Below are 19,159 nucleotides of genomic sequence, written 5' to 3' on the forward strand. Positions count from 1 at the left end.
GGCTGGTGCGTGGAGGTGGCACCGGATAGACTGGACCGTGAAGACGCACTGGAGGTCTCGAGCACCGAGCCTGTCCAACCCTACCTGGCTGAATGCTCCCCGTAGCCAGGCCAGTGCGGTGAGGTGGAATAGCCCGCACTGGGCTGTGCTGGCGAACCGGGGACACCATACGTAGGGCTGATGCCATGTACCCCGGCCCGAGGAGACGCACTGGAGACCAGATGCGCTGAGCCGGCTTCATGGCACCTGGCTCGATGCCCAACCTAGCCCAGCCGATACAAAGCGCTGCTATGTACCGCACCGGGCTATGCCTGTGCACCGGGGACACCGTGCGCCTCACGGCATTAGACGGTGCCTGCCCGGTCCCTCTCTCTCCACGGTAAGCACGGGGAGTTGGCAGAGGTCTCCTACCTGACTTCGCCACACTCCCCGTGTGCCTCCCCCCAAGAAATTTTTGGGGCAGCCTCTCGGGCTTACAGCCGCGCTGCCTCCTCTTACCACCGCCTCTCGGCTTTCGCTGCCTCCAGCTCAGCCTTGGGGCGGCGATATTCTCAAGCCTGTGCCCAGGGTCCCTTGCCGTCCAGAATCTTCTCGCATGTCCAGGATTCCTGAGATCGCTGCTGCTGCCCTTTACCACGCTGCTTGGTCCTTTGGTGGTGGGTGATTCTGTAACGGCCGTTGTTGGTGGAAGAAGGTGAGGACCAAGGTGCAGAGTGGTAAATATTCATTATGCCTTTTAATGAAAATGAATACTCGAACAAAACACCAAAACGATAAACGAGAATGACACAAAATGAAACAGTCCTTTCTGGTAATATACACAAAGACAGAATAATCACCCACGAAACACAAAAGAAAATCAGGGACAACGATTGACAGCTGCCTCTGATTGAGAACCATACCAGGCCAAACACAGAAATAGCAAATCATAGAAAAACGAACATAGACAACCCACCCAACTCACGCCCTGACCATACTAAAACAAAGACATAACAAAAGAACTAAGGTCAGAACGTGACAAAAATAGTAGAGAGAATGATTTATTTCAGCTTTTATTTCTTTCATCGCATTCCGAGTGGGTCAGAAGTTTACATTTACTCAATTAGTATTTGGTAGCATTGCCTTTAAATTGTTTAACTTGGGTCAAACGTTTTGGGTAGCCTTTCACAAGCTTCCCACAATAAGTTGGTTGAATTTTGCCCATTCCTCCTGACAGAGCTGGTGTAACTGAGTCAGGTTTGTAGGCCTCCTTGCTCGCTCACGCTTTTTCAGTTCTGCCCACAAATATTCTATAGGATTGAGGTCAGGGCTTTGTGATGGCCACTTCAATACTTTGACTTTGTCGTCCTTAAGCCATTTTGCCACAACTTAGGAAGTATGCTTGGGGTCATTGTCCATTTGGAAGACCCATTTGCGACCAAGCTTTAACTTTCTGACTGATGTCTTGAGATGTTGCTTCAATATATCCACATAATTCTCCCCCCTCATGATGCCATATATTTTGTGAAGTGCCCAAGTCCCTCCTGCAGCAAAGCACTCAAATTATGTAAATCAGAATCTTCTAAAGCTATGACATCATTTTCCGGAATTTTCCAAACTGTTTAAAGGCACAGTCAACTTAGCGTATGTAACCTTCTGACCCACTGGACTTGTGATACAGTAAATTATAAATGAAATAATCTGTCTGTAAACAATTGTTGGAAAAATTACCTGTGTCATGCACAAAGTAGATGTCCTAACCAACTTGCCGAAACTAGTGTGTTAACAAGAAATTTGTGGAGGAGTTGAAAAAAATAGTTTTAATGACTCCAACGTAAGTGTATGTAAACTTCCGACTTCAACTGTAAATCTCATCTCATCTGTTTCCAGTGTAATCCCATCCTGATCGATGCGGTAAAAGTGAGCCCAGCTCACAGAGCTCGCTACTTCTGGGGAAACCTCCCTGGCATGAACAGGTAAACATAAATACGACTAACACATAGACACATCCCCATATCCCTTCACATACTCCTACTGATGAACACTAACACATGCACTCTCAATATCATGTTGTTTTTCTTATGTTCAACCCACCTACACGAGAGAGTTCACTTGTCTGTATGTTTTTCTCTCCTTAGACCTCTAGCTACCTCTCTGGATGATAAGGTGAACCTGCAGGATTGTCTGGAGCCTGGACGCACGGCCAAGGTAAGACTGACTAGCTCTTGCTTCTAGATTTTCTTATTATTCAGTACTTTACTGACAAGCGAGGTTGAAGTTAAAAGGCTGTTTAGGTTACTTCTAATGGCTATTTTCTTATTTCTGAATGAGTTTCTAGCATCAGGTGTGACTGGTGAGTACGTCCATATTTGAAATATGGTTAAAGCTGCGATTGTTATCTGTCGGTTCTTTCCCTTACAGTATAACAAAGTTCGTACCATCACCACCAAGTCCAACTCCATCAGACAGGGGAAGATGGGATCACTACCTGTCGACTTTAATGGCAAGGAGGACTACCTTTGGTGCACAGAGATGGAGAAGTAAGTCTTTATTATTGAGTAAAAGGGTAGAGGTTGGAACAGCATAGAATATAGAAGTGATCACAGTGTAATTACATTGTTTTAAAGTTTTGTAGTCAGCATTATTCCTATACCGTGACTGATCATGGATACTGCTCTCTCTTGTAAAAGTCAATGTACTTACGGTAGTTAAGTGAATGTAATCTGTCATTTCTAAAAACAAATACACTTACCCTCGGATTGTTTTGAAATGGTTCTAACATTTTCCATGTTGTATGATTGACCTTTCTGCAGGATCTTCGGCTTTCCCAAGCATTACACTGATGTCAACAACATGGGTCGGAGCCAGCGGCAGAAAGTACTGGGCCGATCATGGAGTGTACCAGTTATCCGGCACCTCTTCGCTCCACTCAAGGACTACTTTGCCTGTGAGTAGGAACCTCGCGTTCCTGTGTGCTGCACACTGTCGTCAACAACAACAGCAACATGAAATGGCTGATTGTTGGAGAGAGGAGGGTAAAAAAAACATCATTATCCTGCCCTGCTTTTCAGTGAAAGGGACTGTCCTGTGTTTCTCAGACTGACCTCACAGAATCATCTTAGTCTTTTTATCACTGGTTGTATCAAGTGTTTTATTAGGTTTAGATAATGAGCATCTGTTTCAATGCAGTGTGGTCATATGATCATAATATTACCAGAATGCACTGACACTTTTTGGTTCTTTCCGTTTGTCTGGAATAGTTCACGTTTGTCTATCATTTATTTGATGTTTGGTTTTGTCAACTTTTGGTCAATGATGGTGAGATCAGACCTCAAACCCTGCCCACTATCTACCTCAATACTAATCTGTGATCGGTCTGACATCTGCAGAAACACAGTTTTATCTCTATTTAATTGAATGATTCTGTATCATTTATTTTATATTTGAATGTTATAAATAGTCAGATAAATCATTTTCACGTGTAATTAGGTGAATAAACCTAATGTTTTTTTTTTACTTGTTTGGAAAAATAGATCTTCCAAAATAATTAAAAATCCAAAACTCAGATTCAAACCAAGGCAAAACAAAATGTGCCTTGAATGTTTGATTGTATTTTTTACCTTGGCCAATATTCATCAGGGTTACAGTCTGTGTGGTGCTATGTTAGGGTTTTTAATGATATTCTTGTCAAATACGTGGTCACAGGACACACATTTTCACTAACTATAGGCAGGTTTCCATTGACACAGGTTAATTAGACTAAAGCAATGTCACAAAAAAAATAATTGCCACCAGTGGTAATGGAAACGGCAGAGACATTTTCTAAAGATCTAATACATTTTTATACATTCGACAAGGGTGGATTTTTCTTTTGTCTTACGAATACATTATGATTGCCGAATAATTTTGAAGGTAGGCCTACGTGGGGCATTTGATGTTATCACGTGAACTATAAATGTCCACTCTACATTTAATTCTAAATGCCTACTGATGGAAAAAATCAATTTATTCAACTCGAAGAAAAAAAAATGTTTCTTTTGATGTCCCATTTGAAGAAACCCTTTTGTTTCCAGGTCGAACCCTTTCCACAGTGGGTTCTACCTGGAAACAAAATTGTATTTTTTTTGCTAAATGTTGCTAATTTTACCACATTTTTATTTGACATTCTAAGTTTTTGCGAAGAGTGTTATTTTAAGGGGAGACGTCATTATGTCCAGCTGTTTTCATCGACACAAGACAGTTGATTAGAAACGCAGCATTTTTAAATGTCGACAAAAAAAAGAAACGACTAAATGTTAATGGAGGCATAACTATTGTCTCACTTGTTAGAGCATGCCGCTTATAGGCTTTCATTTAGGGGATATAGTCAAGCATGTGAAAGAAAAAGTTGCTGAAACCAGTCCTTACAAGTTTGATTTGAATAGTAAGATGTGTGCCTTCTCCCTGTCTTGGAACAATGGGGAGAAGAACAGTTGTAATCGCAAGTGCCTACTAAACAACTGTTAAAACCTAGATACAATATGCGTAGAACTATTTTTCTTCTGTAATTATTCATTCTTAAATATTTTAAAGGGAGTTGGACAAAGTTCTGAGGAAAGGAGTACATCATCAATGTCTTCACGTAATTGTTTCAGTAAAACAGACAGGCGTGTAAGTTTGTCTTTAAAGTGGGCACTTTTTTTCTGAAAGCAACTGTTTTAAACTGACCTTGTATGTTCATGGAGTGTTGATGAAGGTCACATGGAGGGCCTAATCCTAACATACCCACTTCAGTTTAATGCATGTGACGTGTGTTGTTATGACAGGTAATCTGTGTGTTAAGTTGAAGTGATGACTTTAACTGCAGCGTTCTGTTCATCTCGCTCTCAACAAGTTTGTTGATGATATCACAACACAACCAGCTTTCATCAAAAACTTGAAGTTACGCTACATTCTAAAATGAGTACTGTTTGTCATTTGGGGTTACTGAGATTTTTAACTCATCAGTTTTGAACCCTTGTTCCCCTCTACCATCCATACCTACCTGTTGTACTGTATGAAGTGTGTCAGTGTGGTGACTGATCCCAACTCAGAGGCGGAACAGATACTGTATACCAAATGTGATTTTCTTGCCATTTCTATTTTTCATAAGCACAACCAGGTGAACACAGTCTGGACAGTGATTTACATAGGATACTGGCCTTATGAATAGTTTATTTTAAAATGAAACAAAAGGAACGAACAATTGTTTTGTGTACTGTATGTTTCTATAACACTTTAATAACAATGCCTTTAAAATGAGGTTATTTCAGGTCATCACTAGACTCCTATTGGTGCTATATTATTGTTCAATTGTTTTCTTATATTTCATATTTTGTTTGCATGGTATGTTAATATTGAGTCAAGCTGTATATAACATGTTTAGCTGTCCCCCGGCTTGTTTAGTGTATAGCTGTCTAGTCTCATAACCCCATGTAAAGCTTTTGATCATGTTAGAGATGAGAAATAAACTGCCCTAATTGTATTATTTGTACTTTGTCTGTGTTGTCAGTCTGTCAGTTGATGTATGTATTATACTGTGAATACTGTGTGCCCGGTGTGAGTGAGCTTGTGGGCGCTCTGGCAGGCTTTTGACAATACAATATTTTTTTGATTTAACCTTTATTTAACTAGGCAAGTCAGTTAAGAACAAATTCTTATTTACAATGACGGCCTACCCCGGCCGAAGCTGGGCCAATTGTGCGCTGCCCTATGGGACTCCCAATCGCGGCCGGTTATGATACAGCCTGAATTCAAACCAGGGTGTCTATAGTGACGCCTCTTGCACTGAGATGCAGTGCCTTAGATTGCTGTGCCACTCGGGAGGCCGAGTGATGCATACTATTGCTGAGATTGTGGAAGTGTCTGTAAATTCAACAGGTCATAGTTCAGGTGGTAAAAAACGAAATCCTATTTCTCCTAGTGGGCCCATAAGTGGGAACCATGAGTGGTCGTGCAGAGGTACCTTGGAGGGAGAAAATGAAGTGGATGTTCAGTTTGAACCAAATTGTGTGTCGAGTGGAGATGAGAAGAATTGTATTACAGTGGCAAATGCAAAAGGAAATAAGAGAAGTAAAGTCGTAGTGTAATCTAGTAAATCCAACCTAGTTCTGATTATTTTTTGGTTAGAGTAAGGGTTTTCAATCTATGTAGTTACCTGGGAGATCTATAAATCTATAAATATAGTGGATGCGTTGGATGAGGTGGCGTCCATGAGAGTAACGAGAAGTGGGCTTATTTCGTTTTTTTTGTGTATCTATGGAACAGAAGGAGAGTGCTCTGCGCTTCAGGAAGATATCGGATTGGAATGTGTCGTGTGTGAATCTTCGAAGCAGGGCGCCTATCAAGGCTGTTATCTCTGGGGTGGCGCTAGAAGTAAAAGGAATCAAGTGTTAGGAGCACACCGACTGACCCATATGCTTTTTTTTTTGATGAAGAGTCTCTCCCTTCTCACGTATATTTGGGTTTTACGACATATCCTGTGAGAGCCTTCGTGCCCAAACCAATGCAGTGTGATAGATGCAAAATTTGGTCACGTGTCAAGTGTATGTAGACAGGAGAGCATAAATGCTGCAATTGTGGTGTGCATGCACCGCATGCACCCAAATGTCTGAAGTGTCCTGTCTGGGTGAATGAGACAGAGGTGGTAAGAATAAGGGGTGAAAAGCAGGGCCCATCTAGCTTGCCTGGAGTTGAGACGCTTGGCGGTGCGGAGATATTCCAGATTCTTGTGGTCTGTCCACACGAAGAACGGATGTTCCGCCCCCTCGAGTGCATCCACTGCTCCAGCGCCATCTTCACCTCGATAAGCTCACGATTCCCCACATCGTAGTTCCTCTCTGTGGTGTTGAAGCAACGGGAGAAGAAGGCGCGGGGATGTAACTTGAGGTCCAGGGCAGAACGCTGGGACAAGGCAGCCCCTACTCCGACATTTGAAGCATCGACCTCCACCACAAACTGGCGGGACGGGTCAGGATGAACCAAGATGGGAGCTGTTGTGAAACTGTGTTTAAGATCCCACAGCTTGGGACCACGTGAACGGACAGGGGTGAAGCTAGGGTGCTGTAACCCGGTGATAGAAGTTGTGATAGAAGTTGGCGAATCCCAGGAAACGTTGCAGTTTCACTCGACGTAGGCTGGGGCCAATCCACCACCACTCTCACCTTCCCGGGATCCATCTGTACTCTCCCTGCAGCAATAATGTAACCCAGGAAGGGGATGGTGGAGCGATGGAATTCGCACTTCTCTGCTTTCACAAAAAGCTGGTTCTCCAGGAGGTTTTGGAGAACCTGTTGGACGTGGAGCAGGTATTCTTGGGAGGAGAGGGAGAAAACGAGGATGCCTTCTAGGTAGATGAAGACAAACTGGTTCAACATGTCGCAGAGAACATCATTCACCAGAGCCTGGAACACAACAGGGGCGTTGGTAAGGCCAAATGGCATGACCAGATACTCGCGGTGACCGCTGGTTATGTTGAAGGCAGTCTTCCACTCGTCCCCTTCCCGTATCCGCACCAGGTGTTAGGGCAGCTTGGAGAACACGATGGCCCCCTGGAGTGTCTCCCCCGGAACGCTTCAATGGTAGTGTCGGGCGTTTCTCGCTTAGTGTTCCCTCGTCATCGAGCTGCAGCCCTCCTCCTTCCCCTTGGATCGCTCTAAGATAGCGTGCCTCATCTGGGATGCCCAGCTCGGACGCCAGGGTAGCGTCCTTAAAGCTCTCATCGGCCCCAGAGACGATGAGTACCTGGAGAGATTTCGACTGGTTCCCCCAGAGCAAGATTGTATGAAAAGGGGTGTGAGTAAGGGGAGAGGAAAAGTTCTCCGTATGGCCCACCAGACTACTCGCTCCTACCAGTGAGCCTGGTCTTTTAGTGGACAGGTGGCCACGAAATGACCAGTAGTCCCGCAATACAGGCAACTCTTTCTGTGAAGGCTGTATAGCCATTTGGCTGGGGACAGCCTAGGTCTGCCTAGTTGCATTGGCTTGGGAAGTCGGGTAGCCTTGGGTTCTCTCAGCAAAGGGACCGTCAGGGACTTCCGGGATGTCTTGGAGGCGAGGTGGAAGCCTTGGTCGGGCGAGAGAAATCAAACCTCCTTTCCTTCCTTCACTCCCGTAGTCTCCCATTGATCCGAATGGTCAAGGCAATGGGCGAGTCGAGATCCGTCGGTAGTTCCTGGGCTGCAAGCTCGTTCATTACTTCCTCCGATACTCCGTGCAGAAACATGTCAAACAGCGCTTCCAGGTTCCAGGCACTCTCAGATGCCAACGTGCGGAAATCCACCGCATAGTCTGCCACACTGCGGGAGTCTGGGAAGTTACCCTCGTGGTAGGCTGCCTAACAGACAACCCTAACAGACAACCCGGGACAACCCGTGTTCACCGCTCGGTCTTGGCGTTCGGCCAAGGTCTGGACCCTTTCCATAAGGTCATGAAGCTACTCCCCGTGCCTTCCAATGGTAGCTCCTTGGGAGGAGATGGTGTTGCGGAGCTGGTCCGAGTCTGCTGGGTCAGTCATGGCAAGTTCGTACTATCACGTTTCAGGGAAGACCCAGATGCAGACAATGTCAAAGTAACAAAAGTTTATTACTAGAACAGGGGACAGGCAAAACGACAGGTCAAGGGCAGGCAGAGGTCAGTAATCCAGATCAGAGTCCAAAAGGTACAGAACGGCAGGCAGACTCAGGGTCAGGGCAAGCAGGGGTCAGTAATCCAGGGTGGTATAGCAAAGGTACAGAACGGCAGGCAGACTCAGGGTCAGGCCAGGCAGAGGTTAATTAATAATCCAGGGTGGTGTGATAAGGTACAGAAACGGCAGGCAGGCTCAGGGACAGGACAGGCAGAGGTCAATAATTCTGGCAGAAGGTGGACTTTGTAGCGTTTATTACATTGCTTATCAACTGCACAGCGCACACAGAGTGGAAATCTGAGAAAATGGGTATCATTGTGAGTGCGGTTGATTGTTTTTGGGGACTCAGGGATTTTACAGCAGAGGCATTACAAAGAATTCTGTCGATGAATGCTCCGTCCTCACAGGCAGCTAAGCCTGTTTAGGGATGTGATTTGAACTGTTACTGAAGAAGTGAGATGGGTTCAATAGGTGGCGGCAATAGACCAATAGGTGTAATCTGCCATAAAAACTTAAAGAAGAAGAAGTGGGAGCCATAGCCTGTTGTGTATACTCCAAGCCTGTAGATGACAGCAACGTTAATGTTCAGCTACCTTCTAACCGTACAACAAGAGCTAAGAGGAAGGAACAAGGCACGTAAGAATTAAAACGCCGGTGAACGGCGAGAAAGTTTGGTGTATCCACAAGTTTTAACCTTTTTGTAATTTGATTCAACCAGTGGAAGATTAAGAAAATGTAAGTTCAAAAGCGTGTTTCACGGAAATTGATAATGCACAGTAGAACTACCCAGCGAAAATGAATAGTGTATCTAGTGTTAGCGATGATGTCGTTGTTGAAGGATAGGTGTCTTTGATAGCTAACAGCTAGCTCTCGTATTGTTAGGTTAGCTGTTTCGGATTAGCTCAATATTAGCTAAGCTGGTAAACTCTGTATAACGTGACGCTAACATTATATGACTAACGTTAGCTGGCAACGATCACTGTCAACTACGTCAAAGTTTATGATGGTTTAACACGGCAATTTAGCTAATAGGGCGTAAAGTTAGCAAACGTTAGCTAAAACGTTGACGAGCTACTAGTAGCTGTCTAGCCATGAAGAACATTGATCGTGCGTGTCTTAGCTAGCTAACTAAGATGTAAATGAGCTAGATGTTTCTTTGTTTGTTCCTTCTTCCCTAAAACTTTCATATTATTCTCATCTACCAAGCTAGAAGATGGCTGTCAACGTTTACTCCACATCTGTGACCGGCGACAACCTTAGTCGCCATGATATGCTTTCTTGGATCAACGAGTCTGTACAGATGAACTACGCCAAGATTGAGCAGTTGTGCTCAGGTCAGTAAGAAATCACGTTAGCTAGCTAATTCAGCTGATCTAGATCAAACCAGAAATATGTCCATCGGCATAGCTAACTAGCCTGTGATGGCCGTTCCGATGGTTCATTCAAAGCGTGGTAACGTTATTTTCGACAAACCTTTATATGGAGATGCATACCTTGTCTTTTAAACTCCCTGTTTCCAGTTGCAGGTGGAACTAAAAAAAAAATAGAATAAAAATAATTTCTTACTCAATACAGAAAGTGCATTTAATATTTTTCAGAATATTAAATTGCAAGTTCCACCTGCAACTGCAGAATAACGTTTATAAGACACCTGTGGCATCAGAATAGAGAACCAAGAAAGTATCACCAGGAAAAGGTTGGATGGAAGTTTTGTTAAATCGTATTGTCAATGCACCCTTTGCTCGATCAATTATTACATATATCTATAACCAGTCTGGACGATGCTCAATTAAGACATAACTATAATGAGTCTGTTCTGCTTTTGCTATGTGCAGAAGGTTCAAGCCCGCTCGGCAACTAACTACAACACCATCAGCCTGTATGTGTAGCCCTATACCATGCATTCGAAAGTATTCACACCCCTTGACCATTTCCACATTTTTGTTTTCGTTACAGCCTTATTCTAAAAGGTATTAACATCTCATCAAAATACCCAGAATGACAAAGCAGAAACGTGTTTAGAAATTTTTGCTAATTCATATTAAAAAATGAAATTACATTTACACAAGAACTCAGACTAATTTCTCAGTACTTTGTTGAAGCACCTTTGGCAGCGATTAAAGGGGGCCTCTAGGGGTTCTGAGCTTTCTGATTGTTCTGGAACATATAAGGGGATAATGTATTATAATGTCTTGGGTGTGACGCTACAAGCTTGGCACAGCTTTATTTGGGTAGTTTATCCCATTCTCTGCAGATTCTTTCAAGTTCTGTCAGGTCGGATGGAGAGCGTTGCTGCACAGCTATTTTCAAGTCTCTTCAGCAAGGTTAGATAGGGTTCAAGTCTGGGCTCTGGCTGGGCCCCTCAAGGACATTCAGAGACTTGTCCCGAAGCCATTCCTGCGTTGTCTTGGCTGTGTGCTTAGGGTCGTTGTCCAGTCGGAAGGGGAACCTTCGTCCAGGTTTCCTCCAGATGTGACGCTTGGCATTCAGGCCGAAGAGTTTAATCTTGGTTTCAGGGTCCTTTAGGTGCCCTTTGGCAAACTCCAAGTGGGCTGTCATTTGCCTTTTACTCTACCATAAAGGACTGTTTGGTGGAGTGCTGCAGAGATGGTTGTCCTTCTGGAAGGTTCTCCCATCTCCACAGAGGAACTGGAGCTCTGTCAGAGTGACCATCTGGTTCTTGGTCACCTCCGTGACCAATAATGGGGTATTGTGTGTAGATTGAGAAGGCTGTAACGTAAGAACATGTGGAAAAAGTCAAGGGGTCTGAATACTTTCCGAATGCACTGTATATTTATCTACCGCCATCTTGGAAACTACTCCCCGTACATCGAAATTGTACTCCCCACAGATAAGTGGCTTTGGCTGTCATAGGACATTTAGGCAAGAGGTAATGTCAAGAGCAGAGGAAAAAGTACCCCATTTCTATACTTGAGTAAAAATAAAGATGCCTTAATAGAAAATGATTAAAATAAGTGTCACCCAGTAAAATACTACTTGAGTAAGTTATAAATTATTTGGTATTAAGTATAGTTAAGTATCAATTGTGATTGCTAAAATATACTTATGTATCAAAAGTATGGATCATTTCAAATTCCTTATTAAGCAAACCAGGCGGCACCCCCCAAAAATGACTAAAGTAGTACTTTAAAGTAGTTTTACTTAAGTACTTCACACTGATTATAGCCTATAAAATTTGAGACATGATCAGCTGTTCATTTAATAAATGATTTATCACATTCACACAGGTGCTGCTTACTGTCAGTTCATGGACATGCTTTTCCCTGGATGCATCCCTTTGAAGAAGGTAAAATTTCAGGCAAAACTAGAGACTGAGTTCCTCCACAACTTCAAACTTCTGCAGACCAGTTTTAAGAAGATTGGGGTTGACAAGGTGAGTGTTTCCGAGTGTCTAACTCAGTGTGTACTTTCGGCTATTGCAGTATTCCTAAAAGATCACATTACTGCCATTTTTGCCATTGAGATTGACACTTTTTAAACAATTTCCAGATCATTCCTGTGGATAAATTGATAAAAGGCAAGTTCCAGGACAACTTTGAGTTTGTGCAGTGGTTCAAGAAATTATTTGATGCCAACTACGATGGAAAGGAGTATGACCCACTTGGTGCTCGCCAGGGCCAGGACACTGCTCCTACTCCCAACCCAGGGCAGGTCGCATCCAAGCCAAGAAAGCCCACCACTGGTGAGGAAGAAAAATGTAGAATTTCTAACATGTTGATGAATATAACATAAATACCTAATTGAAAATATAGCTACACGCAACAACGGGGGGGGGGCGCGCGCGCATCTAATCCAAGTTACTCCCAGTCAGCCGGTGGAACATACATTGTTCCTGTCTTTGATGCTTGATCCCTTAAATGCATACTGTATGCATCTCTATTTCAGTACAGTTCCACGGCTCCCCACCTCTTATCAGACCAGCGGCGATAGTGGGTAAGGTGGTTTAATGGTCAAACGGGGATCTCCAATGGGCACCTATGGTGGGCTTTCATGGTCACACTGTGGAAATGACTTTTTTGTTGTTCTAAGGCTAGGTCATAGATAGCCTACTAAATTAAGAGAGGCTATGTCATAAACATCAAAGTTCCAGAATGGGCTGAAAATGGCAGCCATGTTGGTCAGGGAGAAATCCAACCAGTCTAATTGGAAGGAAGGGCAGGAGAGGCATAATCCTGATTATACTTATGCAGGAAAATAAAAGGAGTGGAATATCATCAGCTGTTAGTGGCGGTCTCAGACGTTCCCGCAGGTGAAGAATCGGATGTGGTCCTGGCCTGGTTACACGTGCTCTGCGGTTGTGTCCTATTGGACGTACTGCTAAATTCTCTAAAATGACATTGGAGGTGGGTTATGGTACTGAAATTAACATTCAATTCTCTGGCAACAGCTCTGGTGGACAATCCTGCAGTCAGCATGCCAATTGCACTTTCCTTCAACTTGAGACTTCTGTGGTGTATTTTCGAGTGGCCTTTTGATATCTCCATCACCGGGTGCAACTGTGTAATGATCATGCTGTTTAATCTGCTTCTTGATATGCCACACCTGTTAGGTAGATGGATTATCTTGGCAAAAGAGATACTAACAGGGATGTAAACAAATTTGTACATAACATTTGAGAGAAATAAGCTTTTTGTGTGTATGGAACATTTCTGGGATGTTTTATTTCAGCTCAGGAAACATGGGACCAACACTTCGTGTTGCGTTTTATATTTTTATTCAGTGTATGTGACACAGTATCAATAGTTGTTGCATTTCCAACTATGTCTAAGTCCTATCATCAACTGATTTCAACCAGTGTATGGCTGTGTAGGGTCCTATAAAATCAGTTAAATCCACGTTGCGGAGAAAGTGGACAGAATCCAGACATTAAAATGGAATTCAATATTCCAAAATGTATTGAACTTAGTAGGAAATCGACTAAATCTATTGCATTTATTAGAAAATGCCTTAATTTGCCCAAGATGATCATAAGACGTGAATAAAATACATTATTGATTTCATATTTTGCCGTTTGTCTACCACTTTGTGTCGCCGTTAGCGATGATGCTAATGTCATGTCAACCATGTTCTGGTGGATGGAAAGGCTTTCCCCAAACACTTCTTGGTTAACTGTTAACTACAAAGTGGCCTATACCTACCTGGCAGAATATGATTATTTGCACCAATCCAGTGGCCATTTGTTTAGCAAACTCGAATCACATGAGCGCTACAGAAACATTGCTTACCAGACAATGATCTCTGGCTGTTGCACAGTTGAATTAAAGGGCAACTACACTAAATGTCTTTAGATTTTTTTTTTTTCCGATGCACACCTCAAGTGGTCTCCTGATGTGGTTTAAGCATTGCTGTTAACTTAGAAAAACTAAATTGGGTGGTTTATTAAAAAAGCAATGTTGAGAGCTAAAACTAGGAAAAATGGAAACCTAGTAAAGAAATAAAATAAACAGATTTTAACGGGCTCTAGCTGTGCATTGACTGCATTTGTTTGAATGGCATATTGACAGTTAATTAGAAAAATGTATGGAATCATTCCTCTAAAACTGTCTGGCTAGCTAACAGAGTGCAGATGCATTCTTCAAATTCATTATTTTACTCTTATCACAGCACTGGAAAACCATTTAAGTCATGATGAGACAGTGGATTGTCCAGTCAGATGGAACAGAGTAACTAGGCATTTTAAGGTCATAGATTTAGCCGGTGGTAACTTGTGGAATAGACACCAGCTGGAATGCGGTTTTAACCAATCAGGATTAGACCCACCCCTTGTATAAAGTTGACTGACCCCTCTGACAAATGGCTGACCTTTATCCTATCATACGTAGGTTCATGTCCATTCCAGTATTCTATAGGCTAGGAACTGGAGTCAGTGGGTATAAATGTGCAATTGTGTGTCTAAGGTTGAGTGCATGGACACAGTCCACTGTTATTATTCTGTCCTAGTTTGCCAACTTGTGATTTGTATTGGATCCAGCTCCCACGAGGTCTACAACGGCAGTAACCAAACCCCCGCCCAGGTCAGCAGGGAGTGCCTTGCGGAGGCCCGGAGGGGCAGAGGACGTGGAGAGGGTGGAGCTAGCCCAGGAGGTATGTTCTTTCAGAGGGTCACTGCTAAAATGAGTTGTTGTGATGAGACACAATGAGATTTCCCCTCAATCTCCTGTCCGACTTTTGTGTGCTCGGTCAACAGTTTATTGAAATTGAAGCTTGTTTAGTTGTAACATGAGTCATGACAGCCCTGCCCAGTCGTTCCCCTGTCACTTTTATGTATTCTCTCGCCTCAGGTCAGTTCCCTGAAGGCCACTGTCCAGGACATGGAGAAAGAGAGAGACTTTTATTTTGGAAAGCTGAGGTCCATTGAGGTCATCTGCCAAGAAGTGGATGGAGAGGCGGATACGACGATGCAGAAGATTATGGATGTTCTATACGCCACTGATGTGAGTGAAACTTCACAGGAATACTCTGACCGACACATCTGAGAGACTCCGTCTTCTGCATTTCTATACATGTTTCATAACCGATCATTATCTGTAGTAGGAAACCAATGTAGCGTTGTATTTGAATATTGAAATCCAAATTTTGTTTCCTGCTAACAGGAGGGGTTTGTTATTCCTGATGCTGAAGGAGAAGAACCAGAAGAGTTCTGATGAAAATGGACACAACTGCAGTTTATACCTTAATCACACACTTTTCAATACACACACACAAGTTTGCATGTGCAACGTTCATACACACTCTTTGGGTCTAATGAACATGCACTTACTCACACTGTGGATTAAGTTGCCTCTGGATTATACACTGCCTGCCACCTTGGTCCAAGTGTTTATTGGACCAAGTGTTTTTTTGTTTTTTTTGGACCATAAAATACATTTCAGAGACCCTGCTGATCCAGCCACCAGAGAAGAAGAACCCTGGATAAAATTCCAATGGGTCCTTATTTTCTGGGGGTTTTCTGCCTTGTTCTTATTCTGGCCTTTTCTGTGCCTTTTAAATTTAGGCCTGTTACTTTTGAAATATGTTCAGGTTGTCTTTTTATTCCTTATATATTTCCAATTGACCTAAACAGTACTGTACTAGATTATTTTGATATGATATTTGCAAATATGAGTAATTCTTAAATATATATATGAATGTTTACTCTGCCAATTGAAATGATTGTAATTTTTATGGTATGTTTACACACATTCATTATATACTTAAGAGTTAAAATTTGTGGTTTAGGCGATCAGCATTTGTATTTAGTTTGTATCTCCGCAGGTATTCATCACATTACTTTTTTGATTTTTCAATGAAATGAAGTGTTTTTATTGAGCACCTTAAATAAAAAAAGAATGTACTTCTTACTTAAAAGCAAAATTCTAAGACCCATTCTGCCATTTGTGTATTGTATGTAGGCTAGAGTTGCACTCCACTTACCTATGTTCTGAGTTACTTCCTCATGTAAGCCAAAGACAGGATGTATGGTTGCCAGTCCACACAGTGAAGAAATACATCCCTCGAGTCTACAGTTAGAGCAGAACTATACACTCTTAGTAGGGGAACTGAGAGCTCTATTCGTAGGAAGTCTGCTTGTGAACTTAGTAGCAATATAAGGCTTCTACAGGCATCACTTTTCTTTAAAAATTAAGGTTTGATTGGAAAAACTAGATGTGTTTATAGGTTGAAGAAATAGCTTGTTTTAATTTCTGTGATGTTATTAACTGAAATTGAATTAGAATGTGTATTTATGTGCTCGTTAAAATGTCCTGACGTACATTTGCGTTGCTATTGGCAGTTGGTTCTAACTGCACTTCCCCAAGGCCCGGTGGGCCTCATTCACCAGCAGTAAACCCAAATCAGAACAGTGACATAAATGTAAACCTGCCCAGAGTAAAGGGCCATAAATAAAAACAAATGTCTAGAAACCCACTGGGTGGCAAGGTGTACTTCAGTCAAATCAAATTTTATTTGTCACATACACATGGTTAGCAGATGTTAATGCGAGTGTAGCGAAATGCTTGTGCTTCTAGTTCCGACAATGCGGTAATAACCAACAAGTAATCTAGCTAACAATTCCAAAACTACTACCTTATAGACAAGTGTAAGGGGATAAAGAATATGTACATAAAGATATGAGTGATGGTACAGAGCGGCATAGGCAAGATACAGTAGATGGTATTGAGTACAGTATATACATGAGATGAGTGTAAACAAAGTGGCATAGTTAAAGTGGCTAGTGATACATGTATTACATAAAGATGCAGTAGATGACAGAGTACAGTATATACATAAACGTATGAGATGAATAATGTAGGGTATGTAAACATTAGGTAGCATTGTTTAAAGTGGCTAGTGATATATTTTACATAATTTCCCATCAATTCCCATTATTAAAGTGGCTGGAGTTGAGTCAGTGTGTTGGCAGCAGCCACTCAATGTTAGTGGTGGCTGTTTAACAGTCTGATGGCCTTGAGATAGAAGCTGTTTTTCAGTCTCTCGGTCCCAGCTTTGATGCACCTGTACTGACCTCGCCTTCTGGATGATAGCAGGGTGAGCAGGCAGTGGCTCGGGTGGTTGTTGTCCTTGATGAGCTTTATGGCCTTCCTTTGACATCGGGTGGTGTAGGTGTCCTGGAGGGCAGGTAGTTTGCCCCCGGTGATGCGTTGTGCAGACCTCACTCCCCTCTGGAGAGCCTTACGGTTGTGGGCAGAGCAGCTGCCGTACCAGGCGGTGATACAGCCCGATAGAATGCTCTCGATTGTGCATCTGTAGAAGTTTGTGAGTGCTGCGCCTTCTTCACGATGCTGTCTATGTGGGTGGACCAATTCAGTTTGTCTGTGATGTGTATGCCGAGGAACTTAAAACTTACTACCCTCTCCACTACTGTTCCATCGATGTGGATAGGGGGGTGTTCCCTCTGCTGTTTCCTGAAGTCCACAATCATTTCCTTAGTTTTGTTGACGTTGAGTGTGAGGTTATTTTCCTGACACCACACTCCGAGGGCCCTCACCTCCTCCCTGTAGGCCATCTCGTCGTTGTTGGTAATCAAGCCTACAACTGTTGTGTCGTCCACAAACTTGATGATTGAGTTGGAGGCGGTCGTGGCCACGCAGTCATGGGTGAACAGGGAGTACAGGAGAGGGCTCAGAACGCACCCTTGTGGGGCCCCAGTGTTGAGGATCAGCGGGGTGGAGATGTTGTTGCCTATCCTCACCACCTGGGGGCGGCCTGTCAGGAAGTCCAGTACCCAGTTGCACAGGACGGGGTTGAGACCCGGGGTCTCGAGCTTGATGACGAGCTTGGAGGGCACTATGGTGTTAAATGCCGAGCTGTAGTCGATGAACAGCATTCTCACATAGGTATTCCTCTTGTCCAGATGGGTTAGGGCAGTGTGGTTGAGATTGCATCGTCTGTGGACCTATTTGGGCGGTAAGCAAATTGGAGTGGGTCTAGGGCGTCAGGTAGGGTGGAGGTGATATGGTCCTTGACTAGTCTCTCAATGCACTTCATGATGATGGAAGTGAGTGCTATGGGGCGGTAGTCGTTTAGCTCAGTTACCTTAGCTTTCTTGGGAACAGGAACAATGGTGGCCCTCTTGAAGCATGTGGGAACAACAGACTGGGATACTTGTCATACTGGGTGGTGTCAATTCTGCCACCGGTCGGCAACATGGCAGCCCTTTGTGTGGGCCGGATGCTGTTCCTGATCGGGCTCCCTGCCTGCACCCTGGGGGTTCGCAATAGGGAGCACCTGCCTTGTGGGGACCACTGTGAGGCAGGGGACCTGAGCGGCGGTGGTGGTGTGGACCCTATCCGTGTCTTGATTCTGTATGTCCCGTTGAGCCAGCGCCATCATCTGTGTCTTCATGTTGCCCTCTCCCTCCCCTGTTGGCACCAGGGGCTTCCTGACGGCCGCTCTCCTCATTCTGAGCTGGGCTATGTCATTTTCTCTGATCAGAATATACAGGTCCTCGTCTAGATCTTCCATGTGGGGTTTTCCTCTGTCTCTCACTGACCCCCATCCTTGCATGTTGATCTGGTTTCTGTTTCCAGTGACTTGGCCCCACTAATCTGCCCATAAAGTTATAGTCTGGCTTGTCTTTTACAGGCACAAAGCTTCTCCTGCAGGTGAATGAGGCCCACAGGGCCTTGGGTAACTGCAGAGGTTATTTGTCTACAACATGTCATTGGACATGTTATCCTGCATTCTATTGATCTCTTCATCCATAAGCTTCTCTGTGTCTGTCAAGATGCAAAACAGATTTGGATAACTGGTCATAATCTTTTCATGTAATGATTGTGTCAAATAGGCAGGACTCTGTCTCTCCCCTTCTGTCTCCCTAGTGCCATCTTTCTGTCATCAAGAGTGCAAGGTCTTTTTTATCAACAGAAAAAAGCTTGGAAATCTGGTCAGAATCTGGTTAAGTTTGATCTCCATAGATATCAATGATTTATGTTAGGACCATCTCTCACATTGTGACATCACCAAAAGAGCATTGTTCTTCTGTGAGCATTTGTGTCTGTGTTAAAGGTGGAAAGC

The 19,159-nt window shown here is 43.4% G+C and overlaps 2 protein-coding genes and 1 pseudogene across 7 annotated transcripts in view; 2 read left to right on the forward strand and 1 right to left on the reverse strand.

Annotated features, from left to right (window-relative positions):
* Window positions 1-5,491, forward strand: part of LOC135528288 (DNA (cytosine-5)-methyltransferase 3A-like) — a 29,276-nt gene extending 23,785 nt beyond the window's left edge. For all 4 annotated transcript variants that reach the window (XM_064957261.1, XM_064957264.1, XM_064957263.1 and 1 more), the window contains 4 exons: window positions 1,870-1,955; window positions 2,118-2,187; window positions 2,401-2,519; window positions 2,793-5,491. In XM_064957261.1, coding sequence (XP_064813333.1) covers window positions 1,870-1,955; window positions 2,118-2,187; window positions 2,401-2,519; window positions 2,793-2,934 — 417 coding nt within the window. In that variant the 3' untranslated portion in view covers window positions 2,935-5,491. The remainder of the gene's footprint in view (window positions 1-1,869; window positions 1,956-2,117; window positions 2,188-2,400; window positions 2,520-2,792) is intronic.
* A 3,732-nt stretch (window positions 5,492-9,223) lies between these two features.
* On the forward strand, window positions 9,224-15,997 carry LOC135528292 (microtubule-associated protein RP/EB family member 1-like). Of its 3 annotated transcripts, XM_064957272.1 has the most exons (8): window positions 9,224-9,358; window positions 9,830-9,957; window positions 11,872-12,017; window positions 12,134-12,326; window positions 12,530-12,577; window positions 14,616-14,728; window positions 14,926-15,078; window positions 15,238-15,997. In XM_064957272.1, exons 2-8 carry the CDS (start codon window positions 9,837-9,839, stop codon window positions 15,286-15,288), a joined length of 825 nt encoding a protein of 274 aa, XP_064813344.1. In that variant the 5' UTR covers window positions 9,224-9,358; window positions 9,830-9,836; the 3' UTR covers window positions 15,289-15,997. The 3 variants fall into 3 exon arrangements, with proteins under 3 accessions (XP_064813344.1, XP_064813343.1, XP_064813342.1); XM_064957271.1 differs by lacking the exon at window positions 12,530-12,577 and having other exon boundaries at window positions 9,226-9,358; window positions 9,834-9,957; XM_064957270.1 differs by lacking the exon at window positions 12,530-12,577 and having other exon boundaries at window positions 9,227-9,358.
* A 2,177-nt stretch (window positions 15,998-18,174) lies between these two features.
* On the reverse strand, window positions 18,175-19,133 carry LOC135527465 (protein quaking-A-like; annotated as a pseudogene).
* Window positions 19,134-19,159: the final 26 nt, after the last annotated feature.

The sequence above is a fragment of the Oncorhynchus masou genome, chromosome 33 (assembly GCF_036934945.1).
Source record: "Oncorhynchus masou masou isolate Uvic2021 chromosome 33, UVic_Omas_1.1, whole genome shotgun sequence".
In the NCBI taxonomy this organism is placed as follows: domain Eukaryota; kingdom Metazoa; phylum Chordata; class Actinopteri; order Salmoniformes; family Salmonidae; genus Oncorhynchus; species Oncorhynchus masou.

Bases quoted from the DNA above. Each gene is read 5' to 3' on its own strand.
- LOC135528292 (XM_064957272.1), top strand. From the start codon at position 9,837: ATGGCTGTCAACGTTTACTCCACATCTGTGACCGGCGACAACCTTAGT. The intron at 12,018-12,133 runs GTGAGTGTTTCC...AACAATTTCCAG, and splicing joins AGAAGATTGGGGTTGACAAG to ATCATTCCTGTGGATAAATT. The intron at 12,327-12,529 runs GTGAGGAAGAAA...TCTCTATTTCAG, and splicing joins GCCAAGAAAGCCCACCACTG to TACAGTTCCACGGCTCCCCA.